At 34.8% G+C, this 27,470-nt stretch overlaps 2 protein-coding genes across 6 annotated transcripts; one reads left to right on the top strand and one right to left on the bottom strand.

The window, feature by feature from the left end:
• Positions 1 to 1,131: 1,131 nt before the first annotated feature.
• LOC120081249 (phospholipid-transporting ATPase 3) lies at positions 1,132 to 25,836 on the bottom strand. Of its 5 annotated transcripts, none has more exons than XR_005482745.1 (30): positions 25,544 to 25,836; positions 25,399 to 25,499; positions 25,036 to 25,101; positions 24,157 to 24,218; positions 23,026 to 23,107; positions 22,771 to 22,881; positions 21,114 to 21,191; positions 20,853 to 20,949; positions 20,075 to 20,181; positions 19,853 to 19,918; positions 17,298 to 17,419; positions 17,109 to 17,193; positions 16,932 to 17,009; positions 16,720 to 16,836; positions 16,469 to 16,618; positions 16,293 to 16,397; positions 15,239 to 15,381; positions 14,760 to 14,861; positions 14,602 to 14,665; positions 14,315 to 14,527; positions 13,264 to 13,429; positions 13,067 to 13,146; positions 12,730 to 12,969; positions 4,405 to 4,626; positions 4,038 to 4,205; positions 3,515 to 3,877; positions 3,303 to 3,409; positions 2,192 to 2,499; positions 1,541 to 1,665; positions 1,132 to 1,440 (listed from the first exon to the last, which is right to left on the bottom strand). XR_005482745.1 is itself a non-coding variant. In XM_039035965.1 (29 exons), exons 1-28 carry the CDS (start codon positions 25,620 to 25,622, stop codon positions 2,193 to 2,195), a joined length of 3,681 nt encoding a protein of 1,226 aa, XP_038891893.1. In that variant the 5' UTR covers positions 25,623 to 25,836; the 3' UTR covers positions 1,132 to 1,665; position 2,192. The 5 variants fall into 5 exon arrangements, 3 of the variants coding, with proteins under 3 accessions (XP_038891893.1, XP_038891894.1, XP_038891895.1); XR_005482746.1 differs by having other exon boundaries at positions 1,541 to 1,656; XM_039035965.1 differs by having other exon boundaries at positions 1,132 to 1,665.
• On the top strand, positions 4,668 to 12,723 carry LOC120081250 (cytochrome b5-like). The gene has a single exon (XM_039035969.1). It carries the CDS (start codon positions 5,146 to 5,148, stop codon positions 5,674 to 5,676), a length of 531 nt encoding a protein of 176 aa, XP_038891897.1. The 5' UTR covers positions 4,668 to 5,145; the 3' UTR covers positions 5,677 to 12,723.
• Positions 25,837 to 27,470: the final 1,634 nt, after the last annotated feature.

Raw genomic sequence — 27,470 nt, 5'->3', positions numbered from 1 at the left:
ATATGTGTTAATTAACGTTGAACTATGCTCATGTTAACTGGTACACTGATCGTGAAAGATGTAAAAGTTAATAGATAAAGTTAACGTCCAAAAATTTCTTTTTGATTATTTTATCTTAAAAAATCGGGAATTTTCTTGTTATAATGATAAGGAAATAAAGGTTAATTAGAGACTTAGTTCAAAATTTTAAAAACTGAAGATTAAAAATAACATCATTGTGAAATAGAGCAAAGGGAAGTGGAAGGATGGGGATTCTTTCTGCCTGATGGTGGAGCTTAAAGAAGGTTAAAACTAAAAAAATATCTATAATTATTAATTAGGGCTGTGAAAGATTTTAATAATTGGAATAGAAAAGCTTTGAATACTGTTACAAATCTCATTCTCATGGATTCGTACAAGACAACTTTGCAATATGTTCCCACTAATTTGATATGATTATGATCATTACTGGAACAATATTTCATTTAATGTTTACAAATATCCTCAAAGCAACGATTCTAATTCCCAAATGCCAATTCAATTTTTTTTCTTTTACTTAGTTTTAAGTTGTCCATGTGTCGTCTGTGTAAGACTAAAAAAAATTATAGGGAAATAAAATGGTTTTTACTTGGTTCTTCTGGAATTTAAAACTCTTCCATTTAACTAAATAAAGATGTGATAGATAACATGATTCTTGGTTTATGTTGTCTCAAAAATAGACAGCATATATATGGTGCACCACATAATTAAGTTCTTAATTGTCGTCTACACAACTTCTTGACCATCAAAAGTTTCCCCACTCAACTTCAAGCAATAGTTTCTGAAAACTACATGATATAAAATGGTTTTTTTTTTTTTCCAAAATAGATTACAGATTACGGAATAGGTGCTGATGAACAATCCCAAAAAATGGTCAAGCATATGCTACAAGCTGCTGTTGTCCCAACTTCTTTCTCAAATCCATAATTACACAAAGAAACTTGATGCCAATGGCTGGAAATATCCATCAAAATGTCAATATATCCGTAAATTGAATGGTTCGATATCAATATTAAATATATACGAATATCTTTGATATCTTTTATAAATACTCAAACTCATCTATTTAATTCAATATGAATAGAAATATTAATAACAATATTCATAACTTAATTGGGAAATAAAAGCAACTTAATTATTAATCTAAACAAATTTTCTAAATTTTCTGAATTACAAAATTATCTTATATATCCACGACATTGAAATATCAATATCAATATCAATATTGATATTTTAATCCTTATCTACAACTATTGTGGCCATTTTGAGAAGTCAAAATCTTTGGAGAATTTGAATCTAGTTAGGCCAAGCAATCTTTCAAATTCTTCAAATTGGATTTTTCAGAATTTGGTCAGAGTTTTCGACTCAGCAAAGACCTGACCATCACATCAAAGATGCTATTTTCTGTGCTGTTGTCTGCACCTGCAGAGGCTACATGGCTTAAGCAACCATCTAAGCAGTGTATTTTCAAATTGAGATCCGAAGAAGCCATAAAATGATATATTTCTGTAATTTAAATGACCTTGCTGAATCAATTTGCCTCCAAGAGAATCTAAAACAGCTTGCATTAAGTAGAGCGCATAGGAGGCTTGACTTCTGTTTTGCTTTCTCTTGATGGATGTGGTGTAGGGAAGATACCTGAATCAGCTGAAAAAAATCTTATCATTATAACCTTTAAAATCCATGATTTTTTCAACTATAACCAACCTGGGGATTAGAACTTTTGGTAGACTAATGAAGGAGATAATGTTTATGAAGGAGAAGAGGATATAATTCATTGAAATTGAAAATTAAATAAGACAATGTAGGAAGTAAAAGTAAAAAACTTGAAAATTCAGCTATCGCTGAATGATAATGTGCACTAACTAGAACATGAGATAGGTTAATGGTCAACGGATAGGTTCCTATGGGCTTAGCTACAATCCGACCAGTCAAAAATTACAACTTCATTTGGTATTAAAATTACATCGACATATCAATATATACCATTACATTTCTAATAACCACTAGTCTCTCAGAAGGAAAAAAAAGATGACTAATGGGAGAAAGAGGGAACCAAATGGTGTGCTGCAAAATCAAATGCTAAAATATGGCACAGCAAAGCTAATACTAATGATTTTTCTGAGGTTCACCTTTGATATGAAGAATTTTGTACAATAATGATCAAATCTACCTTACTTCTTTTCCCTAAGCTTTGGTCTCGACTTAACACTGGCTCTCCTAGCAACATCCCATGCCTTCTGTGGGGCATAAATACCAAGCTGTGCAGCAAAAAATGACTCGTAGCCAGGTGAGTCGAAAGCAAAGCCAGTGTGCTTCGATAATTCTCGAGGGAGTTGAGACATGGCATAGCTTCTTGCCTCTTCTGGTGTAAGATGGTTCTGAATCTCCAGCAATCCTGCCGTACCTCTACCTTCAGGTTCATGTCTATGTATTTCTTGTACTATCTGATAATCGTAGGGGAAAAACCATCTCTGAAGGCTGTATACACATAAAAAAATTTCCCAGTGAAAAATATAATAGCAATAAAACAAAAGGTGTAATAATAAGTTGACTCACTATCTTCATCTTATTTCATCTAATCATCTGAATACAAAAGAAATGGTTAACAGATTACAATAATTGTAATGGTACAAAATTCCATCGCACTAGCCACTTTGATATTCAAGTTTCTGTTAAACAAGACGGAATTTCAGAATAAGAATACAGTCCATTTTGGAAAAAGAAATTCGCCGGACAGGTTATGCCAAATTGTCCAGTTTAGGTTGTTAATCTAGCAATCCAAGAAAAAACAGGCCAAGGTTGGTCAATCAGCCATCTAAAATCCGATGGTAAATAAGAATTCAGTTCATTTTGGAAAAGGAAATTCGCCAGACAGGTTGTGCCAAACTGTCCAGTTTAGTCGTTAATCTAGCAATCCAAGACAAAACAGGTCAAGGTTGCCAAATTGTCCAGTTTAATCGTTAATCTAGCAATCCGATGGCAATATCCTTCTAAGAACATATGCAAATGCATATTCCTTGGATTTCTTAAAATGTTTGTTTTGTAGCAGAAGCTTGCTTCATTGTGGAGATATCAAATTTTATTCGCTTTCAAGGGAGTTTTTGACCTTTTGATAACATAGATCAAAAGTCTAAAAACAATTACCCAATTAGGCTTCTCTGCAAAAAATTTACACGGATTGCAGCACTAAATGATAACGTATAAAAGAAAGCTTAAGAAACAAGAAACTATGTGATGTATTTCCTACCGATAAGTAGCAAAATAGTTCAAAGAATGCATACCCTTGGTAAGCGAAATCACAAAGAAGTGCAACAACGGGGACGAGAATAACAGCTACGTAAAAGTATAATGTACTCATTAAGACATATATAACGAAATATACATTCTCCTGCAGAAAAAGAGGCAATAATAAAATGAGTATTCAAAGCAAAAAAGTTAAAATTAAAAAAAAATTAAAATTAATTTTTTTAAGGAATATAAGAACAGAACTAACCTGCCTATCATGTGGTGTCATAATACCGGAATATAAGAAAATAAATAGGAACCATGCTAAAATGCTTCCCCCAACCGTAATGTAATGCCACCGGGTAATTGAATTACAGATCATAAGCAGCCGCAGATTCACAGTCACTACAATGCATGTGAAAGTCATCGTGCTGATATCCCACAGACCAAACACCTTGCCAGATGACGATTGACTGCTGGAACTAGAAGCGGTTATAAAATAATAAAAGACTAAAGATTGGTAGATGGAAAAGAAAGCCCAAGTTGTCACAACTCTCCACTTGAAAAACACATTTCTTATTCCCTCTCTGTAGAGCTCAGGGTACTTTTTGGAAAGGGCAGCACTGACATCCTGGCAAAATATATATATTATATGATATTAATTGGTAGGGAGAGTTCAAGGATAGATTTCATCTTAACGAAACAAAAGAAAATCTCCACGAACTATAGTCATCTCTTCAATAGCAGAGCATTACACGCCATGAGCAAAGTAGTAAGAAAGAATGCAGTACCTTGTCAAACAGTCCAACAATTATTACAGGTAGGGCGGTGAATATGACATTATACAATGACTGAAACCAATCATCGTAGAATCTTTGACCAGAAAATCCAGTTTGGAAGGTAAACCAAAACTGAGTTAAAGTGAACGTAAGATTCTTGTAAAAGAAGTATGTGACAACCTGCCAGAGAACAAGTCCATTCATTAAAAGTCTCATAAAATAAGGGCATATTTGAAAATGACTTCAAACATGAAAGTAATTTTAACCATTTCAAATTTATTCTCAAATATGCATTTAATGTCATAACCAGCTAATTAACGAGAGAATGTGCAAGCATTCAGAAAGAAAGATCATAAAATGTAAAAAAATAAGTGGGAACCTTGCATATTCTAAGATATGACCATCGCCCATGCACAAGGAGTAAATCTGTGAGAAATCGAAACTGGGCAATAGCAAAATCACTAGCCATCACTGCTTGCATTCCCTCCTGACCACTTATTCCAATGCCCACATGAGCTGCTTGAATCATGCTAACATCATTAGCGCCATCGCCAATACTAAGTGTTATTTTCTTTGCACCTTTCTTCACCAGACTTGTCACCTGCAAGAGATGATTAAACAGTGACTGAGAGTTTCCTTCCCCTTAGAAAAGAACAGAGAGATTGGGTTTCTCTAGCTTTTGATGCTTTTGTGAATGAAAAATCCACATTCTCTCTTTCATTTTCTTTCAATAACTGTGGGTGTCTTATTTAAAAAAAATTAAATATGACGGTATAATTTCATGCTTTCACTAATTCTACAGAAGAATTATGTGACTGGAGTCTGGACATAATCCAGCACCAAAAACCTAGAAAGATGGAATACTTATAATTAACATTTTAGATAGATGGTAACCATGATTTAATCATATGAACTACCAAAGACTCGGAATTATTATTTACATTAACAATTTAGATGTAATTTTATTGTTTTCACTTTTCAGTTTCATCCTTTCCAGAACATGATAAATAGGGGTATCTTAGTCATTATGCCCATTGATTAATGATGTGGCATGCATTTAGAGTTTTGGAAGGCTATTAAAGCTTTGACCATTAGGTTGTTCCAGGATAGATTACAATAAATGAATTTTAGAGTATGTTTGGGGGTGATTCTAAAATGGTCAACTCTTTCATCTTCGTGCTCATCGCCCACTTTCCCCTTTCCTCTGCTTCTCTATCGGATCCAATCCGACCCACCAATCCAATTCCACGAAATGGGTAGCGGAGAAAAGGTTTTCAGTTTGAAGGAAGTTGCTGAGCACAACAATCATAAGGACTGTTGGCTCATTATCAGTGGCAAGGTATATGATGTGACCAAGTTCTTAGAAGACCATCCTGGTGGTGACGATGTTATGTTATCAGCTACAGGAAAAGACGCAATCGATGACTTTGAAGATGTCAGTGACAATGCAAGAGAAATGATGGATCAATACTATGTTGGGGAGATTGATGCTTCAACAATTCCAAAGAAGGTCGCATATACACCTCCAAAACAGCCTCATTACAATCAGGACAAGACATACGAGTTCATCATCAAGCTTCTTCAATTCCTCGTGCCACTTGCAATTTTGGCATTGGCTGTCGCCATACGTTTCTACACCAAACAAGCTTGAGCTCTTGAGGTAACCTTAGAGACTTTTAGATTTGTTAGATTGTTGTTAGTCATCAATTTTTATGCTGTTTCTAATGTTCAGATTGTTCAGCAATGTCGTTTCTTGGTTATAAAACACAGAGACAGACGGTGGTTTTCATTTCCAACTTCCTCTAGATTTGTTATATTTAATGTACCGTACTTTTTAATTTTCAAAATAAAGATGGTGGAGAAACTAAAATAGTCAAAATCACTTTTGTCATTTTCAAAATCATTATAAAACATATAAAACATATTTTTAATCATTCAAAACCAACTTTGATGATATGAAAATTGCATTTAAAAGTGTAAAATTAAATATTAAATTCATTTGGAATGATTAACGACATGTTATGAAGTAATTTTAAGCATGTCAAAAGTGATTTTAACAATTTCAAAATCACTTCCAAGCTTGCAGTCTTTGTGTTCTTTGAAGTTCAGCTAATAGATCTTGAATTATGTAGTTCATGAGTTGAGTTGCATGGCAAGAACATTCAAGTAGGAATCATCTTATCTTGTGGGTTTTTTTTTTTTTGGGTTAAAGAAACAACCTTTCAATGAGATTTTTTTTTTTTTTTTGAAAAGGAAACTAGTCTCTTTATTCATTAAGAAAATGAAATGAGACTAATGCTCAAAATACATGGATACCAAAAGGATCGGCAGGTGCACCAGGACATCTCAACTAGGTTGACACCCCCTTAGCACCCCATCACTTCCGAATACTAGTAGCAAATGAAAATACATGGTTTCAAAACATTACATTGAGAGACAAACTGCAAATGGGGACAAAATAAGAGCTAGACAATCTGAGAATAAAATAAACCAATGGAAGCTAAAAGTCCTTTGGAAGGGAGGCTTCAAAATGCCAGAGAAAGAAAGGCGTGCCAATTCAAGTTGATTTCCTGACTAGAGTAGTCTGCGAAGGGGCTTGTGAGAGAGCACCAAAGTGAGGCTTTAAGCTTGGCTGCTTCAAACCTTGTAAACCATGGAGTTTCCTTGTCTTGGAGGACTCTTTGGTTCCGTTCAAACCACAACTCATATAACACTGCCTTTACAGCACTGACCCACAAAATTTGATGAGATTTCTTGAGGCTTGGACCTATTAACAGCTGCTGAACATTATCTCTAAATGCTGTCCCAAAAGCCCAACTTAAATTAAAGATCTTGAAGAGTGATACCCAGCAGTTTTGAGCATAAATGCAATCGAAAAGAAGGTGTTGGAGAACCTCCCAATTTCTTTTACACAAAGCACATCTATTGGGAGAAATGTAATGGGAGGCAAGCTTCTTTTGCAGCAGACTTGAACAGTTTAGAGTTCCAAAAATCATTATCCAAAGGACTATATTTATTCTCCTCGAACTTTTATACTTCCAAAGAGCTTGACTTAAGAGTTTATCAATTGGAGGGGCTTTGCCCAAAGTAACCAAAGAAACCAGCCCAAGAAAGAAAAAATGTCTCAAGAGCTTGATCTTAAGGTGATCTATGTCCTACCTGATAAGTAGGGTAGGTGATGTATCAGTTATAAGAATGTTTACTTAATTATGTTTAGTTAGTTAATTTTTAGGTGCTGTAACTAATAGACCTTAACCAACTACCTTTTATTTACAGGTAGTCTTTGTAAAAAAGTTAATTTTTAACCCATGCCTATAAATAATAGGTTGGGTCAGTATTTTGGAGATAATAAAATCATTTGAGAGTTTTTTCTATCATTTGGTTTTACATCATTTAATATCAGAGCAGAATTCTGGGAGCTGATGGCAGGGAATAAGCCTACCAATGGCAATGATTCCAAAGCCACAGACAATGAAGCGGGGAGTTCACAGCCCAATCACCAAGAACTTTAACGAGACGCATGCAGTCCATGGAAGAATCCCAAAGAATGATGGAAAGACTGATGACAAAAGTTGATGAAATCGCAGGGGAGCTACAAATGATTAGACAACAACCACAAAACCAAGAAAATTCTATGCAAGAATCAACAATCCCCCTCAAGAAAGGCAAAACCCCAATGTTCGACTTGGAAATAAACCAAGAAACATTCAAGATTGGCCTGCATTACAACAAGAACGACCAAGAATGCTTAATTTCCAGAGAAGAAAACAGCAGTACAACGACTCTTCAACCGAAGAAGAAGGAGAAAATGAAGAACACCTATGGCGTTGGAGGGTTGGGGGACACCAACATCAAGAACAAAATGAATATAGAGTAAAATTAGATATTTCCACGTTAATGGGAAAAGAGACATAGAAGACTTCTTGGAGTGGATCAAGAATGTCAAAAGCTTCTTCAAATATGCTAATACTCCAAAACATAAGAAAGTTCAGCTGGTGGCTTTGAAATTTTGTGGTGGTGCTTCAGCTTGGTGGGAACAATTGGAAGTAAATAGGTAATGAAACGGGAACAATCCAATAACAAGTTGGGAGAGGTTGAAACGGCTAATGAAGGACAGATTCTTGCCTACCAATTATAAGCAGATTCTGTATAATCAGTATCAAAACTTGTGTCAGGGACCAAGATTTGAGCCGACTACATGGAAGATTTTCATCGGCTAGGTGCATGAACTAATCTACTTGAAAATGAGCAACACCTCATTGCAAGATTCATTGAAGGGCTGCGTGCAGACATTAAAGAAAAGGTCAAGATTCAATCTTTGAGCTTTCTTTTTTGTCATTTCTTTAGCCGAGACTCTGGAAGAAATGAATGATTCTCAAAATAAGAAAATTCATAGAAGAAATCAATGGGATTCTACGACAACTAATGTTAGGAAAAACACTTTTCCAATGATAAGGACTCAAACCAACCAATCTCAGGGGAGTACTTCGAAATTGAAACAGGCAGAGACATCCAACAACAAAGATCAAAGTCAAGGTGAAAATACAAAGAAGCAAACTAATCCTTATGATCGTCCAACTTTTGGAAAGTGCTTTAGATGTGGAAAAACAGAGCATTTGTCCAATAACTGCTCAGATCGTCGAACAATGGCAGTGGTGGGAGAAGAAGATGCACCCGATTATGCCTTAGATGATGAAGAAGTGGAGGAAACAAATTTCTTGGAACTAGATGAGGGTGACGGTGTTTCTTGTATTATTCAAAGAATTTTGCTTACACCAAAGAGTGAACCAAACTCTCAACGACACTCCTTGTTCAAAACAAGATGCACAGTAAAAGGAAAGGTTGTAATGTCATAATTGACAGTGGTAGCTTCGAGAATGTGGTTTCTAAAAAACTTGTTCAAGCCCTCAATCTCCCATTAGAACCACACCCGAGCCCATATAAAGTGAGTTGGATTAAGAAAGGGGGAGAAGCACTGGTTTCTCACACTTGCACCATTCAATTATCTATTGGCAACAACTATAAAGATCAAATAGACTACGATGATTTGGAAATGGACATCTGCCACATCCTCCTCGGACGGCCTTGGCAATATGACTTGCAAGCAATCCACAAGGACCGTGCCAACACATGAATTGAAAATAGTTCTCCTTCCACTTCATAAACCAGTCACAACAAATGCTACAAAGGAGCCTAAAGGTCAGCTATTTTGTGTCTTAAGTGGCAAACAATTTATCAGACAAAAGGAAGACATGGTCTGGGGTTTAGTAGTGAAAGGACATGAAGAAATGATTTCTACAACACCATTACCTGCCACAATACAACAACTATTTGAGGAATTTCCAAATATAGTAACACTCTAACTCAATTACCCCCCTCCATCCAGGACATCCAACACCAAATAGATTTCATTCCAAGAGCCTCTTTACCTCGCTTGACCCATTACAAGATGAGCCCATGAGCCCGACAGAATATAAAATCTTGCATGATCATATTCAAGATTTACTCCACAAAGGCTTCATCCAACCTAGTATTAGCCCTTGCGCAGTCCCAGCATTATACACTAAAGAAGGATGGTAGTTGGTGGATGTGTGTTGATAGCAGGGCGATCAACAAAATCACAATAAAATACAGATTTCCAATTCTTCAGATTGGGGACCTTCTTGATCAACTCAGAGGTGCTAACATCTTTTCTAAATTGGATATCCATAGTAGTTATCATCAAATTCGTATAAAACCTAGCGATGAATGGAAAACCGCCTTCAAAACAAATGAAAGTCTATTTGAATGGCTTGTCATGCCATTTGGCCTCTCAAATGCTCCCAATACATTCATGCACCTAAAGAACAAGGTTTTTCTTCCTTTCCTCAATAAATTTGTTCTTTATTTTGATGACATACTTGTTTTTAGTAAGACTGTTCAGGAGCACTTGAATGATTCACACTGTTTTTTCCACTTTATCCAAAAATCAATTCTACTTAAACATAAAAAAATGTGTCTTTTTGGTGCATAAAATTTATTTTCTAGGATTTACAATAGGAAAGAACGGAATCTAAGTTGATCCAAAGAAGGTAGAAGCCATTTCTAGTTGGCCAACACCATCAACAATTAAAAAAATCCAATCTTCCTTAGGTCTAGCATCCTTCTATAGGAAATTCATTAAAAATTTTAGCAGTGTGAAAGCTCCCTTAACAGATTGCTTACGCAAAAATAACTTCAAATGGGGCACAGAACAGGCATATAGTTTAAGAAAATCAAACACCTCTTAAGCCATAGTCTTGTGCTCAAACTCCCCGACTTTACCATACCTTTTCAAGTGGCAATCGACGTATGTAGCATAGGAATAGTGCAGCTTTATCCCAAAATGGTCACCCTATTGAATATTTTAGTGAAAAACTAAGTCCTCCAGAACAAAATTGGAGCACATATAAACCAGAATTATATGCTCTCGTGAGAGCTCTTAAACTATGAAAGCATTATTTACTCGATAAGGAATTTATTTTACTAACTGACCATTTTTCTTTGAAGTATCTTAAATCTCAAAAACAAATTAGCAGATGCATGCTAGATGGCTCTCGTTTCTGCAAAGGTTTGCCTTTGTTATTCGCCACCAAGCTAGTAAAGACAACAAAGCAGCAGATGCATTAAGTAGAAAGGAGAACTATTAACTATCCTAGCTGGTGAGGTTATTGCCTTTCACCATATCCCTGATCTATATCCAATTGACCCCGACTTTCAAGAGATTTGGTACAAATACTCTAATAATATTAACTCCGGTGGCTTCCACATTTTTTATAATTTTCTGTTAGAAACGGCTTGTGTATCCCTAGTACTTCACTTCGGGAATCTATAATAAAAGATCTCCATTCTGGAGGCCTAGTTGGTCACTTTGGTATTTCTAAAACGATTGACCTTCGTTCAACTCAGCTCTTTTGGCCCCAATTAAAACATGATGTACAAAACTTTGTCAAAAGATGTTTCATTTGCCAAACTGCCAAAGGAACATCTACTAATGCCGGTCTCTACACACCTTTACCCACTCAAACTTCTATATGGGAGGATTTGTCTATGGACTTTGTCCTTGGACTACCAAAAACTCAAAAGGGACATGATTCGGTAATGTTAGATGTAGATAGCTTCAGTAAAATGAGTCACTTTATACCGTGTAAAAAATCTCATGATGTTGTATACATAGCTAACTTATTTTTCTGGGACATAGCTCGACTTCATGGCATCCCAAAAACTATCGTTTCAGATAGGAATGTAAAAATTCTTAGTCATTTTTGGAAAACACTTCGGCGAAAGTTCCATACTTCCCTTAAATACAACACTACCAGTCACCCTCAAACAGACGGTCAAACAGAGGTTACTAATTGGACTTTGGGCAATTTAATATGCTACCTATGTAGAGAACATCCAAAACAATGGGATTTAGTGCTTGCACAAGCTGAATTTTCCTAAGAACAGATTTATAGGGAAGTGTCCATTTGAAATTGTATATATTAAACTTCCCTCTTTAACTATTGATCTCGCTCAACTTCCTTCTGTTGGTCTTAACAGCAATGTTGAAGAGATGGCTGACAAGATTATCCAACTCCATCAAGAAGTACAAGCAAACATCAAGAAAGCAAACACTTCATACAAAAAGGCAGCTGACACACATCGACGACTCCAACAATTTCAAATAGGGGATTTGGTTATGGTTCATCTTCGAAAAAACAGATTCCCAGTTGGCACCTATAATAACCTAAAAAATAGAAAGCTCAGTCCTTTCAAAGTCCTTCGAGCGTATGGTTCTAATGCCTATCATTTGAAATTGCCTTTAGATTTACACATCAATCCAGTGTTCAATGTAGCAGACTTGCATCCCTATCATGCCCCAGATGACTTTCACTTGGCAACTTAAAACGATAGTGGATATGATGATAGTGCTAAGGGGGTGTCAACCTAGTTGAGATGTCCCGGTGCACTTACTGATCCTTTAATAATTCTTTTAGATTCTTCTTGTTTAGGCAAGACATTCTTCTTGTTTAGGCAAGACAACTCGAGGACGAGTTTTTTATAAGGGGGTGGAATATGATGTATCAGTTATAAGAATGTTTAATTAGTTTTCTTTAGTCAGTTAATTTTTAGGTGTTGTAACTAATAGACCTTAACCAACTACCTTTTAATACAGGTAGTCTTTGTAAAACAGTTTGTTGTTAACCCATGCCTGTAAATAATAGGTTTGGTCAATATTTTGGAGACAATAAAATCATTTGAGAGTTTTTTCTATCCTTTGGTTTTACACCAGTAGGAAACAAATCAATTTGTGGGCTTTAGTGTTTATAAATTAGGAGTTCACATACAAATGGTTCCTAATTTCAAGTCACTATATTTTCATATCAACCATGTTGGAGGAGTATGAACTTTGACCATTGAGCCAACTCATAATGATTTAAGTTACTTAGAAGCTATCATATCACTGAATATAAAAGCAAGGTTTTCAATTATTACTTATTAGATCGACCACATCAGTAATACTACAGCCAGTATGACAAACAGAAGGTAACTCTCTGAAACATACATGCATATATTTTAATAAAAACAATGTCACTCTAAATAAAAGCAATAGACTTCTCTACGCAAGTAGCATAATAATATTTTTAAAAAATAACAATAAAGCATGCCGTGGATAACAAGTTGCTTTCTAAGGGAGTCTAACCTGTGCTTTCTGCAAAGGAGAAACCCGGCAGCAAACAACTGAAGTACAATTCAAGCTCAAGTTTAGCAAAGTAACTCGTAGACTTGGATCTAATGCATACATCAAACATTTTCCATCTATAACGAGTGCTAATTTTGGTGGAGAGACAGAATGTAAACACTGCTGTGCTTCCTCAAGACATTTCTTCAGTTCCCTTTTTACTTCTTCTCTAATAAAACGTGCAAGTTCTACTTGGTCACCCTAATAAAAATGCAAGTATTAGCAGAGTAGTAGCACAGATGAAAACAATATTGACCAACATGTCATATCATCACTAGCTAAAATGCTGGATGCTTACCCTGTTTTCAACTTCTCTGATTGCATCCGTTTCGGAACTGATGATAAATTGTTTCATTTCATTGTTTATTAAATTGCAAGCTGAAAAAGATAGGAACTACATATGAATCAAATAGTTACAAATAATATAATCATCAAATTATTTAATTTGGCTATTGTTTTACTTTAGTTGTAGCTACTGCCAAAATGTCAACCTACCATAAGCTATATTAATAGCAGTTTCCATCTTGTCTCCTGTTAGCACCCAAATCTTGATACCAGCTCTAGAAAGTGTCTGTATACAGTTTGGTACTCCTTCTTGAAGCTTATCTTCTATCGCAGTACAACCAATCAAAATAAGGTCTTTCTCTATAAGTTCTGCAACCTGCATTTTTTTCATAATTTCTACGTGAGAACACCACCATATCATCATGACATAAATCTGGCCCCACAAGTCCATGAAGACGGAAGTTCTCCTTCAAAGGAAATTTATCAATAAATTATCCAATGGTCTAAAGATATGAGATTCCAAATTAATTCCATCAACTCTTTAAATCAATGGTGGTAAGTGTTCACTTTGAAATAAGATTTTCTTTCTCATTCCATTCAAGTAAATTATAAAGAGATGTCAACCACCATGATGGTAGAAATCACACACTTGAGCAAATATACTTTCATTCCATAAAATAAAACGAGTGATGCTCACATATTGACTGAGACAAAAATATTAGAAGATTCTGATTAGTAGAATAATCGCATTTCTCAATAAACTATTCAAGAATAGAGATGACATATTCTTCCTTTTTTTTCTTCTATATATAAAGGGAACAGAAACCCTACTTCTGAATAATTGCAAGAAACTCCTCCCATTTGTCATGGGGGTCAAGTCAATAAGCTATAATTACAAAAGGGTGGAGAACGACATATTCTTTTGTAATTATAGGTATTTGATGATTATTAACCATTGAAAGGATTCTCTTTTTTCTGTCTTAATCTTTTTGTAGTTCTTTAAGCGGGGTTTCCCTATCCACACTAAAGTTGTTCATTTTACTTTCCTCTCTTGAGCATACGTCTAAAGAATAGAGATGACACACACACAATTTCCCACAAGGAACAAACACTGGACCACATGTCCTGAGATGAAGAATAGCCCCATTCAATGAAGATTGTTGCAATCAGCCTTCACCGGGAGGGCGGGGGTGGAGAAAAAGGGGAGAAAAAAGGTATACTTTTCTACAAGAAAAGAAAACATCATAATTACTTAACCCACCTCATCCAATTTCTTTTCACGATCTCTTAATGAAGACTTAGCTTGAATGAATTTTTCATTCCAGCTTTCATACACATCAGGATGCAAATCTCTGTAAGCAAGGCAGAGGGTTCTCAGACCGGAAGATCCAAACTTCTCCAAGTGTTCCCTTGTTATATTCTTCAGATCATCATTTCCACCAGCCAATCTCTCATATACTACCGTATCAGCACCCTGGTCAGAGCAAATAACCACATATCAAAAAATCGACAAACAGAAAGTTAAATCACAAAATATTAAAAGATTACCTTGCAGTACAGGACAAGCCTGCCATCAGAATAACGACACACCACGGACTGACGCTTCCTTACACTGTTATCAATAGCAAATACAATTGACAAATTTATAGGGTTACAAGTAAAATTGTATCAAATTGAAGCATATTGAAGGAATACACTATACCAACCTATTGAACTCAAGTACATTGAGAATTTCATAAGAAACATCTTGGATTTTACCCATCTTCTCAACATGAGATTCGCGAACATATATTGTAGTAGGTGTACGCCTGGGATAATAGAAAGTGGGACAGAAATTACCACCTGATGTTACTAGACATACAATCGGAAAAATTCCATAATTTCACCATGTCATACTATGCCAAATGCCAAGGGTACATTTTTATGGCCACAATCGACATGGAAAAACTTTACAAGCAAAATACTATTCCAATGAGTGTAAATAAAAGGGAAATCCTTTAACCCTGTGCCAAAGCTACATGGGACTGGCAGTAGACAAAAGTATCAAATGCATGAGTTTCTACCACCAGGTCCACCACACTATAAGACTAACATAATGCCCAAGTGAAGAGGAAACAGAGTTCACTTGGAATCTGTTGTGTAAACCTTGGAACTCATGGAACATATTTAGATAGGATGTGCAAACCTGTAAAAGAAGAAGCCAAAGTTTTTAGCAGCAGTTACCAAGGCAGCCTCATCAGGTGATGCTGCTTGATATGTGATCTTTTCTGGGGATTCATCACCCTCAGGGAGTACAGTATGACAAATAGCAAGGCATCTGAAAAATTCCTAATAAAGAAACATAACATACTTTTAGTTATTGCATGTATTAATGCTTTAAATACAAACCCACTCCATCAATACAAAGATAATGGCATCAATTCCTACAGTCCTTGTCAAAGGTATATCCTAAAAATTCTTTCCCGCTTTGTTTAGTTATATTAATCATTATGGTCAAACCAAAATTCTTTGGGGAACTTGAGGATCACAGCAACAGTAAAAAAATAACAAGATTTACATGAGGCAGCCATTAAACTGAGTCATGAACAATCACAAGTTCAACGTTAAACATAGAAGTTCTTTTTTTTTTTTTTTTAAATAAGAAATAATTTTGTTGATATATCAAGTTTACAGGGGGAAGAAAGACCCCAATCCAAAGAGTTACAATAAACTTCTCCATCCAATTGGACAAAAGTGAAGCAAAACTATAAGAAAGAAAAATAAATTTCAATTTACATCATGAACGAGCAAGGTAAAGAACATTTTCAAGAAAGACCAAGAAGACTTCCTTTTTTTTTCTGGGTAAACCAAGCACACTTTCTCCTTGGAACCAAAGGTCCGATGATTTCTTTCAAGCCAAACCACCAAATAAAAAAGGAGGAAAAAAAAACAACTAAATTCTTCCAAAAGATTCCCTTCTTGTCCTTGAAAGGGATGGCAAGCATAATAATTCAAAGAACAAAAATACAACATATGAGAGAATGAGAGACTATTAAGTCCAATCACCAAAAAAGAAAAGGGAGAAATGAAAAAAACCCACAAAATCAAGAACTCACACATAATTAAAGCTTCAGACACTAGATGGCATCCCAAATGTTAAATTGAAGGTGCAAAGTCTAGAATAAAAAAAACAAAGTGTGGTGGTTGGTTGGTCCACACTCCTAACTGACCGTGCACATTATTTTAAATAGTTAACATACCTTACAAAGATCAGAGTTGGGCTCATTTCTCCATGCTCCTCTCATAAGCCTCGCATCATCGAAGTTAAATCCCTTTTCTTGAATAGCATTGGCTGATTTGTGTGGCTGCAAAACAATAGTCTCTAAGTTGAACTGGTCCTATCCATTCATCACTGCATATGTTATAGAACACAAACCTCCTCCACTTTCAAGCCATTCTGCTCAGCAATTCCCCTCTCTATTTCAGTGATACCAGTGCCATAAATCTCTCCACCAATTGAACACTTAAAAAACTCCATTAGATTCCTAGTAAGAGTACCAGTTTTATCTGAAAAGATGTATTCTACCTGATCAAAAGCCACGATTTAAAACGACTGAAATACCATCTTTGATAAAATGTTACAGTCTCCATATTGCTTCAAAAATATTTTGTCAAGTAAATATTTACCTGACCAAGTTCTTCGTTCAGATTGGAAGTTCTGGCCAATGCAGGGGTATTGCTATCAGCATGAAACATATTTAGATCCTTATTGATATATTGTGTCGATTGAATAAATTTGATCATCTGAAAATTGCGTTAAGAGGAAAAATAAACCCCCAGACGATGAATGTGTGCATTACGAATCCAGAACCAATTCAATGATGGATCATATTACCCACCTCAATGGAAACATAAAGAGAAATAGGAATGATTGTCGAGTATAGAGTAATCAGGGTAAACATGGTCAGAATGATAACCTGTGGAAGTCACTATTCCGAAATCAACAGCACCCAAAGAAAAAAGAAAAGAAGAAGAAAAAGAAGAGAGACAAAGATTAACCAATAACAAGAAGTTACCAGGAATCGGTTGCGAGGGTTGAATTGGTTTTCACCTCCCTTATCAAGAGCTAAGTAGTAGTATTTTTGGTTTACGAACACACCACTACAAATTCAAAGCACCAGAGAAATAGAATAAACCATCATTGACAAAAACTGAAAAAGAATGAGTAGAAAACTTATCAATAAAATGAATCAAATTTATCGTACCTGCCAATGGCTCCAATCAAACACATCATAAACAGAGTAGCAAACAGTGTAAGTATAAGTTTGTCAAGTTTCTTTTCCAGAGTACTTCTTTTGGATGGAACATTCATAGCATTCATCATAACCTGCATATTTATTCATTCCAAACAGAGTTCACAAAAATAAACATCATCAAAGTTTGACCAAGAAGGACAAAAACCAATAAGTTAAGAAGTCGGTGTTAAAGAGGAAGTGCACCACAAAAAGGGTGAAAGGTAACTGGTAACCTTGTAAAAACCCAGGTTGATTAGTATTGTATTTTTCCCTACTTTTTCATGGCCCACCCCGCCACACTAACCTTCAAGGAGGCTTCACATAACCCAAAACCAACTCCAAGAGACATCAAGTGTCAAATTATTATGGATTCCACCTAATGGTGGAACACTGAACAGAAGAGGATATCTCCAAGAGATCCAAGCTCTTACCACCAGAGCCACCTTAATGGGTTCCTAACCAGATAAATCATTTTTTAGCAGAATAGTAGGGTGTTTAGGGGCATGGATAGAGACTCTAGGGAGATTTGGTCCCTTGTTTGCTTCCATGTTTCCTTGTGGCTTTCGATTTCGAAGATCTTTTGTAATTATTCTAAAGGCACTATTTCTCTTAGTTGGAGTCCCTTCTTGTAGAGGGAGTTCCCCTTTTGGTTGAGCTTGTTTTTTGTGCTTCTGTGTATTCTTTCATTTTTTTCTCAATGAAAGTGGTTGCTTTCATTTAAAAGAGAGAGAGAGAGATGAATCATTTTTTATAGAAACAACTGCTTTTAAAGTAGAGGGAGTTCCCCTTTTTGTTGAGCTTGTTTTTTGTGCTTCTGTGTATTCTTTCATTTTTTTCTCAATGAAAGTGGTTGCTTTCATTTAAGAGAGAGAGAGAGATTAATCATTTTTTATAGAAACAACTGCTTTCAAAGTAGAGGGAGTTCCCCTTTTTGTTGAGCTTGTTTTTTGTGCTTCTGTAAGAAGACGATTCCAAGCTCTCCTGCTCTAGCCATAGTTCAAAATTTCCGTCAACATCTCAAAATTTTCAGATTTTGATCGGTTCGGAATTTTGGTAGGGGGAGAATTATGTTAGTTTAATGCTATAATTTTTCATTTTTGTATCCACTTTATTTTATAATAAACAATTTACAATTATTTTATAAGCATCCTTTAATTTTGTAATTAATTTCCAATATTTGATATTATTTTGTAATTATTATTATTATTTTTTAATTTCTACTTTCGCATTAATATTTACACAAATATTTTACAATATACATCTAAATGTTGTCCTATTTTATAGAAATGAAGATTAAAATAATCAATTATAGTCTAATTCAGCCACAATCAAAGTTTCATTAACTAATTATTAATAATTTTCATCAATTTTCATAAAGTTTTCCGAAATTTTCATCGATATCGATATTTCCACGAAATTGGGACTTCGATATTTCGAACATTGGCTCTAGCCACCATCTACTCACCATTCCTTTATTCAGTTTGTGTCATACAACACAATACGTAAGGTTAAGAATAACCAGATTCCGCTACAATTATTTTGACTACCTACTTCCTAAGCTGAGACATGGTACTCCCCTCACTTCACAATTAATTGGTACTCTTCCTCCTAAACGTTAGGAGCAATAAGGATCTATAATAAATATCTCAAAGTAAATCCCGTCAGAGTAATTACAAAGACAAGGGGAATCAATGTACAGTCACAAACTACGGAAGAAGAAAATGAAATTAAACCACTGTGCAAATATGAAATTATAGAGAAGTTACAAAAGCGCTGTGATAAGGAGCTGACAACATTATTTTCTTTGTCATACACATTCCAAATCCTCGCATGTTTCCTCAAGAACTAATATACTAGGATAAGATTAGATTAGAATATCTTGGTCAAATCCTTAATTGATTAGGATTAGGATTAGTTTCCTCGATTAATTAGGATACTGATTAATTTCCTTAGTTTATTAGGATTAGGATTAGGATTAGTTTCTTTTCCAATTCTCTATAAATATAGGGATTGTCTTCTTGTATTGATAATTTTTTATTCATAATTGTTGAAAATAAGGGGCTGCTATATATTTGCCCTAAGGGCGTTTTGGTCTTTTCATATCGCTCTACGTTTCCTTTCTTGTGTTAGGGTTTGCTATAGTCTATTTTATCTTGGGTCTGTGTCGTATGAGTTAGCGAAAAATAATAAAAGAACTGGTTTTTTCTTCTTGATTTAGAGTTTTCCACATAAACCTTGCGCTGTTGTTGTTCTTTTTTATTTCAATAGTAATAAAAACTTTGATATTACTATTGGAGATTTCTCTCCTTTCTTAGGCTACATTAAGAACTCTATTGTTTACGTCCTTCTTCTAGCCATCCCATGAGATAAAAATCATTGATTCCAATAATTTTTGCTGAATCCTTCAATTTTAAAACTCACAAAATAAACCATGAAATCAATATAATAACCTTTGGCACCTAAACCATAATATAATATTATTATGCAAATCCAGTATTTCCACTAATTGATGCAGGATAACAGACCTTTGTTTCATGGCCAGTAAAAATAACCGCCCCAACAATATACTCAGTATTCCTGAGACTGCATCCCTGTAAACCATCATAATAAGAAAGCATAAAAGTTAGTGGTTCTATGGGAAAAGAAAACCTATTTGATTGGACCAAAACCAACTTTTTTTAGGGCCATACAAGCACAACAAACAGCAAGAAACCAAGTTGCAACATTGAAAGGGAAAAAAATCATACTCGCAATAAAAGTTGGTTTGGGCTGAGAGGTAATGTTTGCTTCTGAATAATAACATTGCCTGTGAAAGTGTAGAGTGAATTGTTTGGTTGCTCGCATTGTACTTCACCTGCATTTTGGAGAGGTAGAGAATAACTAGTATCTTTTATGATATCAAAAAAGCACACAGAAAACTAAAGAAATGAAATCATGCATGGAACCATAGATTATTCATTATCAACGACATTCTTTCTCTGTTGTTATCCTCCCCTATTGATCGGGCCTCATTTGTATTTTTCGATGTTTATCCCTTTTGTACTCTTTGGATATTTCATTCATTAATGAAATGTTTTTTATCCAAAAAATCAAAAAATCAGTGACATTCTTTCTAAGTGAGTATAAGAAAGCAAAGACTCAAAATAACTAAACAATTGAACTAAGATTGAATAGTGAATGTTTTCAAGAGATCCATTCATACCTTGAGACAGCACCGAACATATAAGGACATTTTTTTCACTTTCTTAGTGATCTATAATTTGTCATCATAAATCTTACGAATTGCTATTCACATCATTAAACATTTATTATTTTAAATACAAAATACAGATGTGCATTCAGCTACCTCATCCTCAATGTCAACTTCTATAACCAGGTGTTGCCATGCATTACATTTATTATGTCATAATTTCACATTTATTCAACTTCTGAGTCATAAAGTAATCAAGAAATGCATAACTATTTCATGACATAAGTTGCGGCAAAACCCACAAGATGATAAAAAAATAAATATAGAATGTGAACCTTTAAATTCAGATGCCTTCTCTGGAGTCAGGTAATCCCAGGTCTTTTCCAGGGCCTTCCTAATCTTCAAATTTGTCTCCCCGTCCAAGTTAGCAGTCTATGAGCCAAAAATAAAAATATTCAAACATTTGAACTTTCTGGAGGGCTGAATTCTCATCACCATTCTAAAACCAGCGCTTATTTAAAATGAACAAAAGGGAGAAAACCTAATGTAATCAAAACTAAAAGGACTTAAATTGCACTTGAGATGGAAAAAAGAACCTCAATGTAGCAGACGCCATCTGGATTTGTACTAGCAAGGAAAAGAAGATCCGCAGGAAAATATCCATCTTGCCGAACCTGCATCCATGATATTGTCTCAATGGAAGTAAGTTAAAGGTCACACACTATGGGAAGACCCAATCTATAGAGAACCCAAATACATTATCCCCCTTTCTCAACCACTGGCCTCTAGGTTATTTCCTACGTAGAACCTCCTTTGGTAGTGGACTTCAATAATATGTGGGTTTCAATCATTTTTTCTCTTAAGGATGACAATCAAGTTGTATTGAGATTGAAAAATAAATAAATAGAGGAATGCAAAAGGACATACAAATTGACAGCCCAATAAAAAGAGCCAAATAGACCTAAACTAACCATTCAAAAGTGGGACTTCAATCCAATAGAATAAAACCTAACGAATAGTTATGAGAAATCCTTTTGTAGTGATCTTTCTATTCAAGCTTTCACCGAAGTATTTTTTTTAATACCTTTTCATCAAAATCTGTAGAGAGTGCAATGCAATTGCCCCACATTCACTCAACCTAGCATGACTATGACTATGACTATACCCACTATCCACCTTAACCTTATATCTGCTTCATTCAATGACAACCCGATGCTCTACATAGTCCTACTCGTCCCATCAAACCTAAGGGGCAATACGACATTTGAAGGGGAGCAAGTTCTTCTTTTTCTAATTACTTTTTTATTTTTTATTTTTTTTTTTTGGTAAGAAACAATCTTTCATTGAGAATAAAGTGAGATAATACACATGCCACCAAAAAAACCAGCCCACGACATAAAAAGAAGCTCCTCCAAAGAAAGAGGGCCTCCAATCCTGTAAAATGGAGGGGGACATGTGAACGTGGAAGGTATCAGAGGTTAAAGAAAAAAACCAATAGAAACATTCTAAATTGAGGAAACACTGCGTTTTAAAACCTTGTCCTGATATATTATTTACGTATTGATATAAGATTAAATTTATTGCAACCCATCGATTTTGAGTTTAGTGCCCATTTTGTGGAAATTATGGGGTGAGAGAAATGCTCGGCTTTTCCAAGGCAAAGATAGACCCTCCAAGGAAATCTTATATCTATCAATCTTCCATCCTATTTTTTGGTGTAAAAATACACATCTCTTTAACAATTTTAGTTTAAATTTCATTATTGCAAATTGGAGACAACTTTTGTAATCCCATTGATCGACCCCTTTTGTACCACTTTGGATTATTCTATTCGATCAATAAAATTGTTTCTTATCTAAAAAAACATTTGGTTTATTGGTAATGTAACATAGGATGGTCCTGTGATTAAATCCTGTAATGCCCATTACCTTCCTAATTAACCACTTGTTGAGTCTTATGCAAATTTCCGAGCCCATAAATAAAAGGGAGTGTTAACGTATTGATATAATATTAAATGTATCATAACACATCAACTTAACTTTTAGGTTCAGTAGTGATTATAAACAACAAAGCACATAAATATAAATTGAAGTATCATTGTCAAATCATAGTGGAGGGGAAACAAACTCCTATCTGATGCCAACCTTATTCTTCAAATAATAGTTTTTTTTTTTTTTTTCAGATATTCAAAATCGAGATAGAGAACAAAACAATAGAAAACTGATGTTAGCCATAAAATAAAACAGCACTTACCCTAACAACGTCTCCAACCTGCAACCTTTTCCAAGGAACACTCTCCCACTTCTGATCTTGCAGCACATCTACAGGATTATTATTAATTGCCATATCATTCTGGAATCGTTTCTGCATGGCATGATTAAAATGTCAAGACGTAAACAAAGAAGTTTGCATTCAAAGCACCTTATAGTTAGGATTATTGTTTGATTAAGGATTTTCAACGTCAGAGTCAAAATAATTGAAAGACAACCATAGAGTTAGGGCACTCACCCAGTCCTCAAATGCTTCTTTAATGAGAGAGACGAGTAGAACCAGACTTAAAGGGACCACATTTGTAATTGGATGCACAGGACTGCACAATGAATAATAATTAAAAAGGTAATCACTAAAACAATATTCAATGGCCTGAACCCCGATTTAAAACCATAGAACTCAAACAAAATAAATCAACACATTAAAAGCGAGAATATAATATAGAATTTTAAAGCAACATAAGCAACATTCAAAAAAAAAAATCATGATTATAACAAGCTCTATTTTTTAATTAAAAAAATCCAAGAAAAAAAAAAAAAGAAAAGAAGCTTGAGAAGAGCACACAATAGAGGCAAGATCGGCTATTTCATTTCTTCTTCTTTTTTCTTTGTTTTGCTTGTACATGTAACAAACTCCATCGGAAAAAAAAAACAACAAACAAGGCTAGAAGCCCATAGAAACCGAGTTATAAAAAGAGTTCCTTTTTTTCTTTTCTTTTTTTGAAAAAAAAGGACCATAGAGACATCTTCAGGAAGAAACAAGAACAGTGAGCTCCCAAAGAAAGTTACAATTTCTTTCCACCAATTAGAAAGTTCTTTTGTTACTCGCAAGCCATATTTCCCATAAAATGGATCGATAGGTGTTTAGCTACAAGATCCTTGCTTTCATCTTCAGAGAATGACTGCAAACATTAGGTACAAGAAGTTCTTTATTGTTCAAAGGAGAAACCATTGCCTACCTTTCAACATTCAGCTAGGACTCTTATTTCCTCTCAACCAAATTGACAATCAGCTAATTTGTTAAATTGAACAACAACAAATCTGAATTCCATTTGAAATATCCGTGGTTGTCTAATGAATTTTACCACATGCTCTCTAACATAGTAAATCACCTGACCAGGATCTCACGGATCCCCATGACCGATCAGGATCTCATAAATTCCCATGGTGTACCATTTAGCAATTTATAATTTTAAACTACAATGAACTTATTTCATGTCAACTCCAGAAAGATATTAAGGACAGTACAGTAAGAATAAGCCAACCCAAAGTGACATCTTCTACATATCAAACAATTATTAAGAAACAATGTGAAGTGCAACTGGGGAATGCTACCCAAAGTGACTACACTTTCCATCTATTAACTAACCTGATGGGTGTTGTCGATAAGATTGAGATGGTAAGAAAGTATAGGTTGGCCACACGCCTGAACTGTCAGTTAAAAAAAGTACAGAACTCTAATCAGAGATGTAATGTTTCAAAAAAGTTATGATGGTAGCAGGGTCAAATTACTGGCAAAAACAATACCAATAACAACAAAAAAAAAAAAACTTTAATATTTCTTTATAATGCCAATAGGAGAGTTTTTTTTTTTTTTTTTTTTTTTTTTTGTAGGGGGGGTAAGGGAAATTCCTTCGGCCTTAATTTAGAGTATACTAATCTTCCCTTTTCCTGTGTTCTTCTTTTGGGGTATTGCAATTCAACTTTTCCATTTTTAAACAAATAATTTTTTCCATAAAAAATAAAAATAAAAATTATAATAACTGCAGATACAACATTTACATTTATTTCAACAGTAATAGTGTGATCTCAATAAAAATGAGCAAGAGATAGTAGTACAATGAAGTTGGGACAGTACCCACATCATTTGATCACACAAAAATACCATTAACTAACGTCATATTCCAAAAATGCTCTAATAATTCCAAAAGATAATTAGACGATAAATCAAGTAAAGAGCATGTCATAGCCATTCACTTCAAAAACTGGAGTTCCTAATAACAGCAAAATGATAAACATGTTGTCTCCAATTTACCTTGTTCTTCGACCAATAGTATGATAGAAACTACCCCTCCAGTTTTCAACAGTTGTTCATTTTATAAATCATCTACGAGACAGCCATAATGACTCTTGCGTAAACTTTTTCTAAGTTCAATCACTCGCATCCTCCCAATTAAAAGAAAAAGGTCTATGGAAGTAACAAAATGAAGAAACAGTATATAGGCTTGGGACGCTTAAAATTAGTTACCTGTTCAAACAGCCCTTTCGGAAAGAAAGTGAAGAAGTTGTACTTTGTCGTCGAAACTGAATTCCCCTGCATACAACGTCAAATTGACAACCATTCAAATTCATAGGACGAAGATAAAAACTAGACAATTTTGGCTAAAGATACGCCAAAGACAACGAGCGTATATGGCCAAAGACAAATCAAGCAATAACATATTCGCTCACAACTCCTTGTTACTCCTTTCTAATAAAACATTCGAGAACCAAAGCCAAGTTCAGGGAGTTGTAACGAAACGAAAAAAAAAAAAGTCCGGATTAAATCTATATCATGACCACGAAACAACACCAATAAACAAATCAATGCAATACTTAGAAATCATCAAACCTTGAATTTGACAAGAAGATTAGCGTCGCGATCATTGCAGAAGATGGTGCGATGACCAGGGGCCTGTGGCTGGACTCGGCCGAGTCGAACCGTTGTAGTAGCTGTCTCTTATACACATCTAGATGTGTATAAGAGACAGTAGTAGAGGTGGTCCTCTCGTGCATTGCAGAATTACCACGGCCAAATCTCGAACCCGATGGTCTAACCCTATCCCATCCACTCATTTCCTCGCTCCAATTGCACCAAAGTCCCCCGATCCGGCGTCACCGAGTCGGTTTATAGGAAGGTAATTCTAGAACAACAAGAAGAAGGTCCAGCGACGGCGTAATCCAAACTCCGGTGGTTCAATCGACGGTGAAACGCGGAGAAACAGCGCCCTTCGTTCAAAATGGAACTTTCTTTGGGCCTCTGGTTTATGCGTATTTTTGCAATATTTGACCCTGCGTTTTCATCTTTCCCTTTGCCTAGTCACGCCCGCCACGTCACGCCCTTCGACCCGTCGTGTAGGGTACCGAACTCAGAAAAGCGCGTGGTGGTGCATACGGAAGTTGGCGGCTTTTCAACGGTTTTTCTATAAACGAACGATAGAGGGTTACGAATAACAACAGTCTTTGCGACGGCGCGCGTGAGGCTCAACCTCGCGAAGAAGTTTCTGTATTACACAGATAACGGGAGCAGTTGGCGGTCTTATTAACTCTTTAATTCGTGATTAAGCACGTTACTTGCGTTGACATGGTAAGCGGTCCACAAAGACACCTGTATTTAATTAACTTCTTAGTAACCGAATAATTTTCTCCTTTCTTGCCTTCTACATTGTATAACTTTGTAACCATTTTTAACTACCGTGTCTTAGCGTTATTTTCTTTTTTTCTAAGATATTGAATTGAAATAAATAAAAATAAAGAAATAGAAAACCCTCCAAAGAAAAAACTCAAATCATTCTAACAAGGTTTAGAAACAAAATCGCAAGGAGAGAAAACTTCAAACCGCATATTAAACCAAAAACTTTCTTTATGATGATTCTAAATCATTCCTAAGCCTCTCTCTCTTTATAACATGACATCGTTAATCACTCATGAGTGAACTATAATTCAAAACATACAATTAAATTTATAATATCAAATTATGTAATTGAAATTGATAGACCATTTTCGTATAAATGATTTCGATATTCTGATAAACATGAAAAAAATAAATAGTTACAATCCTTTTCAAATTTCGTTCAAAAATATTGTGCAAGACTTATAATTGTTTTAGTGATACTCTTTAGTTGTCATAAATGATCAACTTAGATTTTTTGGTAAAATTACTTTGGAAAATTGTTAGTGCAACCATTCCAATAAAATTTTGTTTATAAATAGAAGAAGCAAATCAGAAAATAAAATTCCAATAAAATGAAAATTGATTTGCTCACAAGTTTAAATGTTTATAATTGATAAAAATAAAAGTCTCATACGACATATCCACACAAAACGCAACAAAAGATATAATTTGATACACTCATAAAAATTCAACATTTAGGTTGATACATAAATGATGGATTGTTTTTTAGTACAATTGGGGGTTGGATTCAAACCACAAACTACAAATGTCAACTGAGTATACTCATTTTGGTTATTGGTTTATTATTTTAATTGATACAATAAAAAAACCTAAAGGTACAAATTAATATTTACTATAATTTTTTTTATTATCCACAAATATTTCATTTCAACCATTTTTTATGTGTTAACATAGTAATATAAGTGATGAATGTGCTGCCAAAGTTGGTGACATTGGGAAAAAATGATTGGGCAAAAAAAAAAAAATTTAGCTAGCCAAAGTTTTTATTTCTTGAAGAATAAATAATACATGACTTAGTTGTCATGCCTATTAGCCTGGTTTGCCTCTTGTCTCACCTCACTTTCAATTATTTATGACACACGTCTATCTGTACGAATGGGATGATTAATCGAATATAATCTTATTCAACTGTTTATAAATAAATTACTTTAAAAAAACACTATTTATACATAAATAATTTGTATTATTTTTCACAAATATGTACAAATTTCATAACCAAATATACATCC

Source organism: Benincasa hispida, chromosome 7 (assembly GCF_009727055.1).
Source record: "Benincasa hispida cultivar B227 chromosome 7, ASM972705v1, whole genome shotgun sequence".
NCBI lineage: Eukaryota > Viridiplantae > Streptophyta > Magnoliopsida > Cucurbitales > Cucurbitaceae > Benincasa > Benincasa hispida.
The sequence above is the reverse complement of the archived record's forward strand: the minus strand, read 5'-3'. Positions and strand labels throughout refer to the sequence as shown.

Bases quoted from the DNA above. Each gene is read 5' to 3' on its own strand.
- LOC120081250 (XM_039035969.1), top strand. From the start codon at position 5,146: ATGAATTTTAGAGTATGTTTGGGGGTGATTCTAAAATGGTCAACTCTT.
- LOC120081249 (XM_039035965.1), bottom strand. From the start codon at position 25,622: ATGAGTGGATGGGATAGGGTTAGACCATCGGGTTCGAGATTTGGCCGT. The intron at 17,194-17,297 runs GTACGATAAATT...TTGAATTTGTAG, and splicing joins TTGATTGGAGCCATTGGCAG to TGGTGTGTTCGTAAACCAAA. The intron at 4,627-12,729 runs GTTAGACTCCCT...CATCTCTTGCAG, and splicing joins CTCCTTTGCAGAAAGCACAG to GTGACAAGTCTGGTGAAGAA.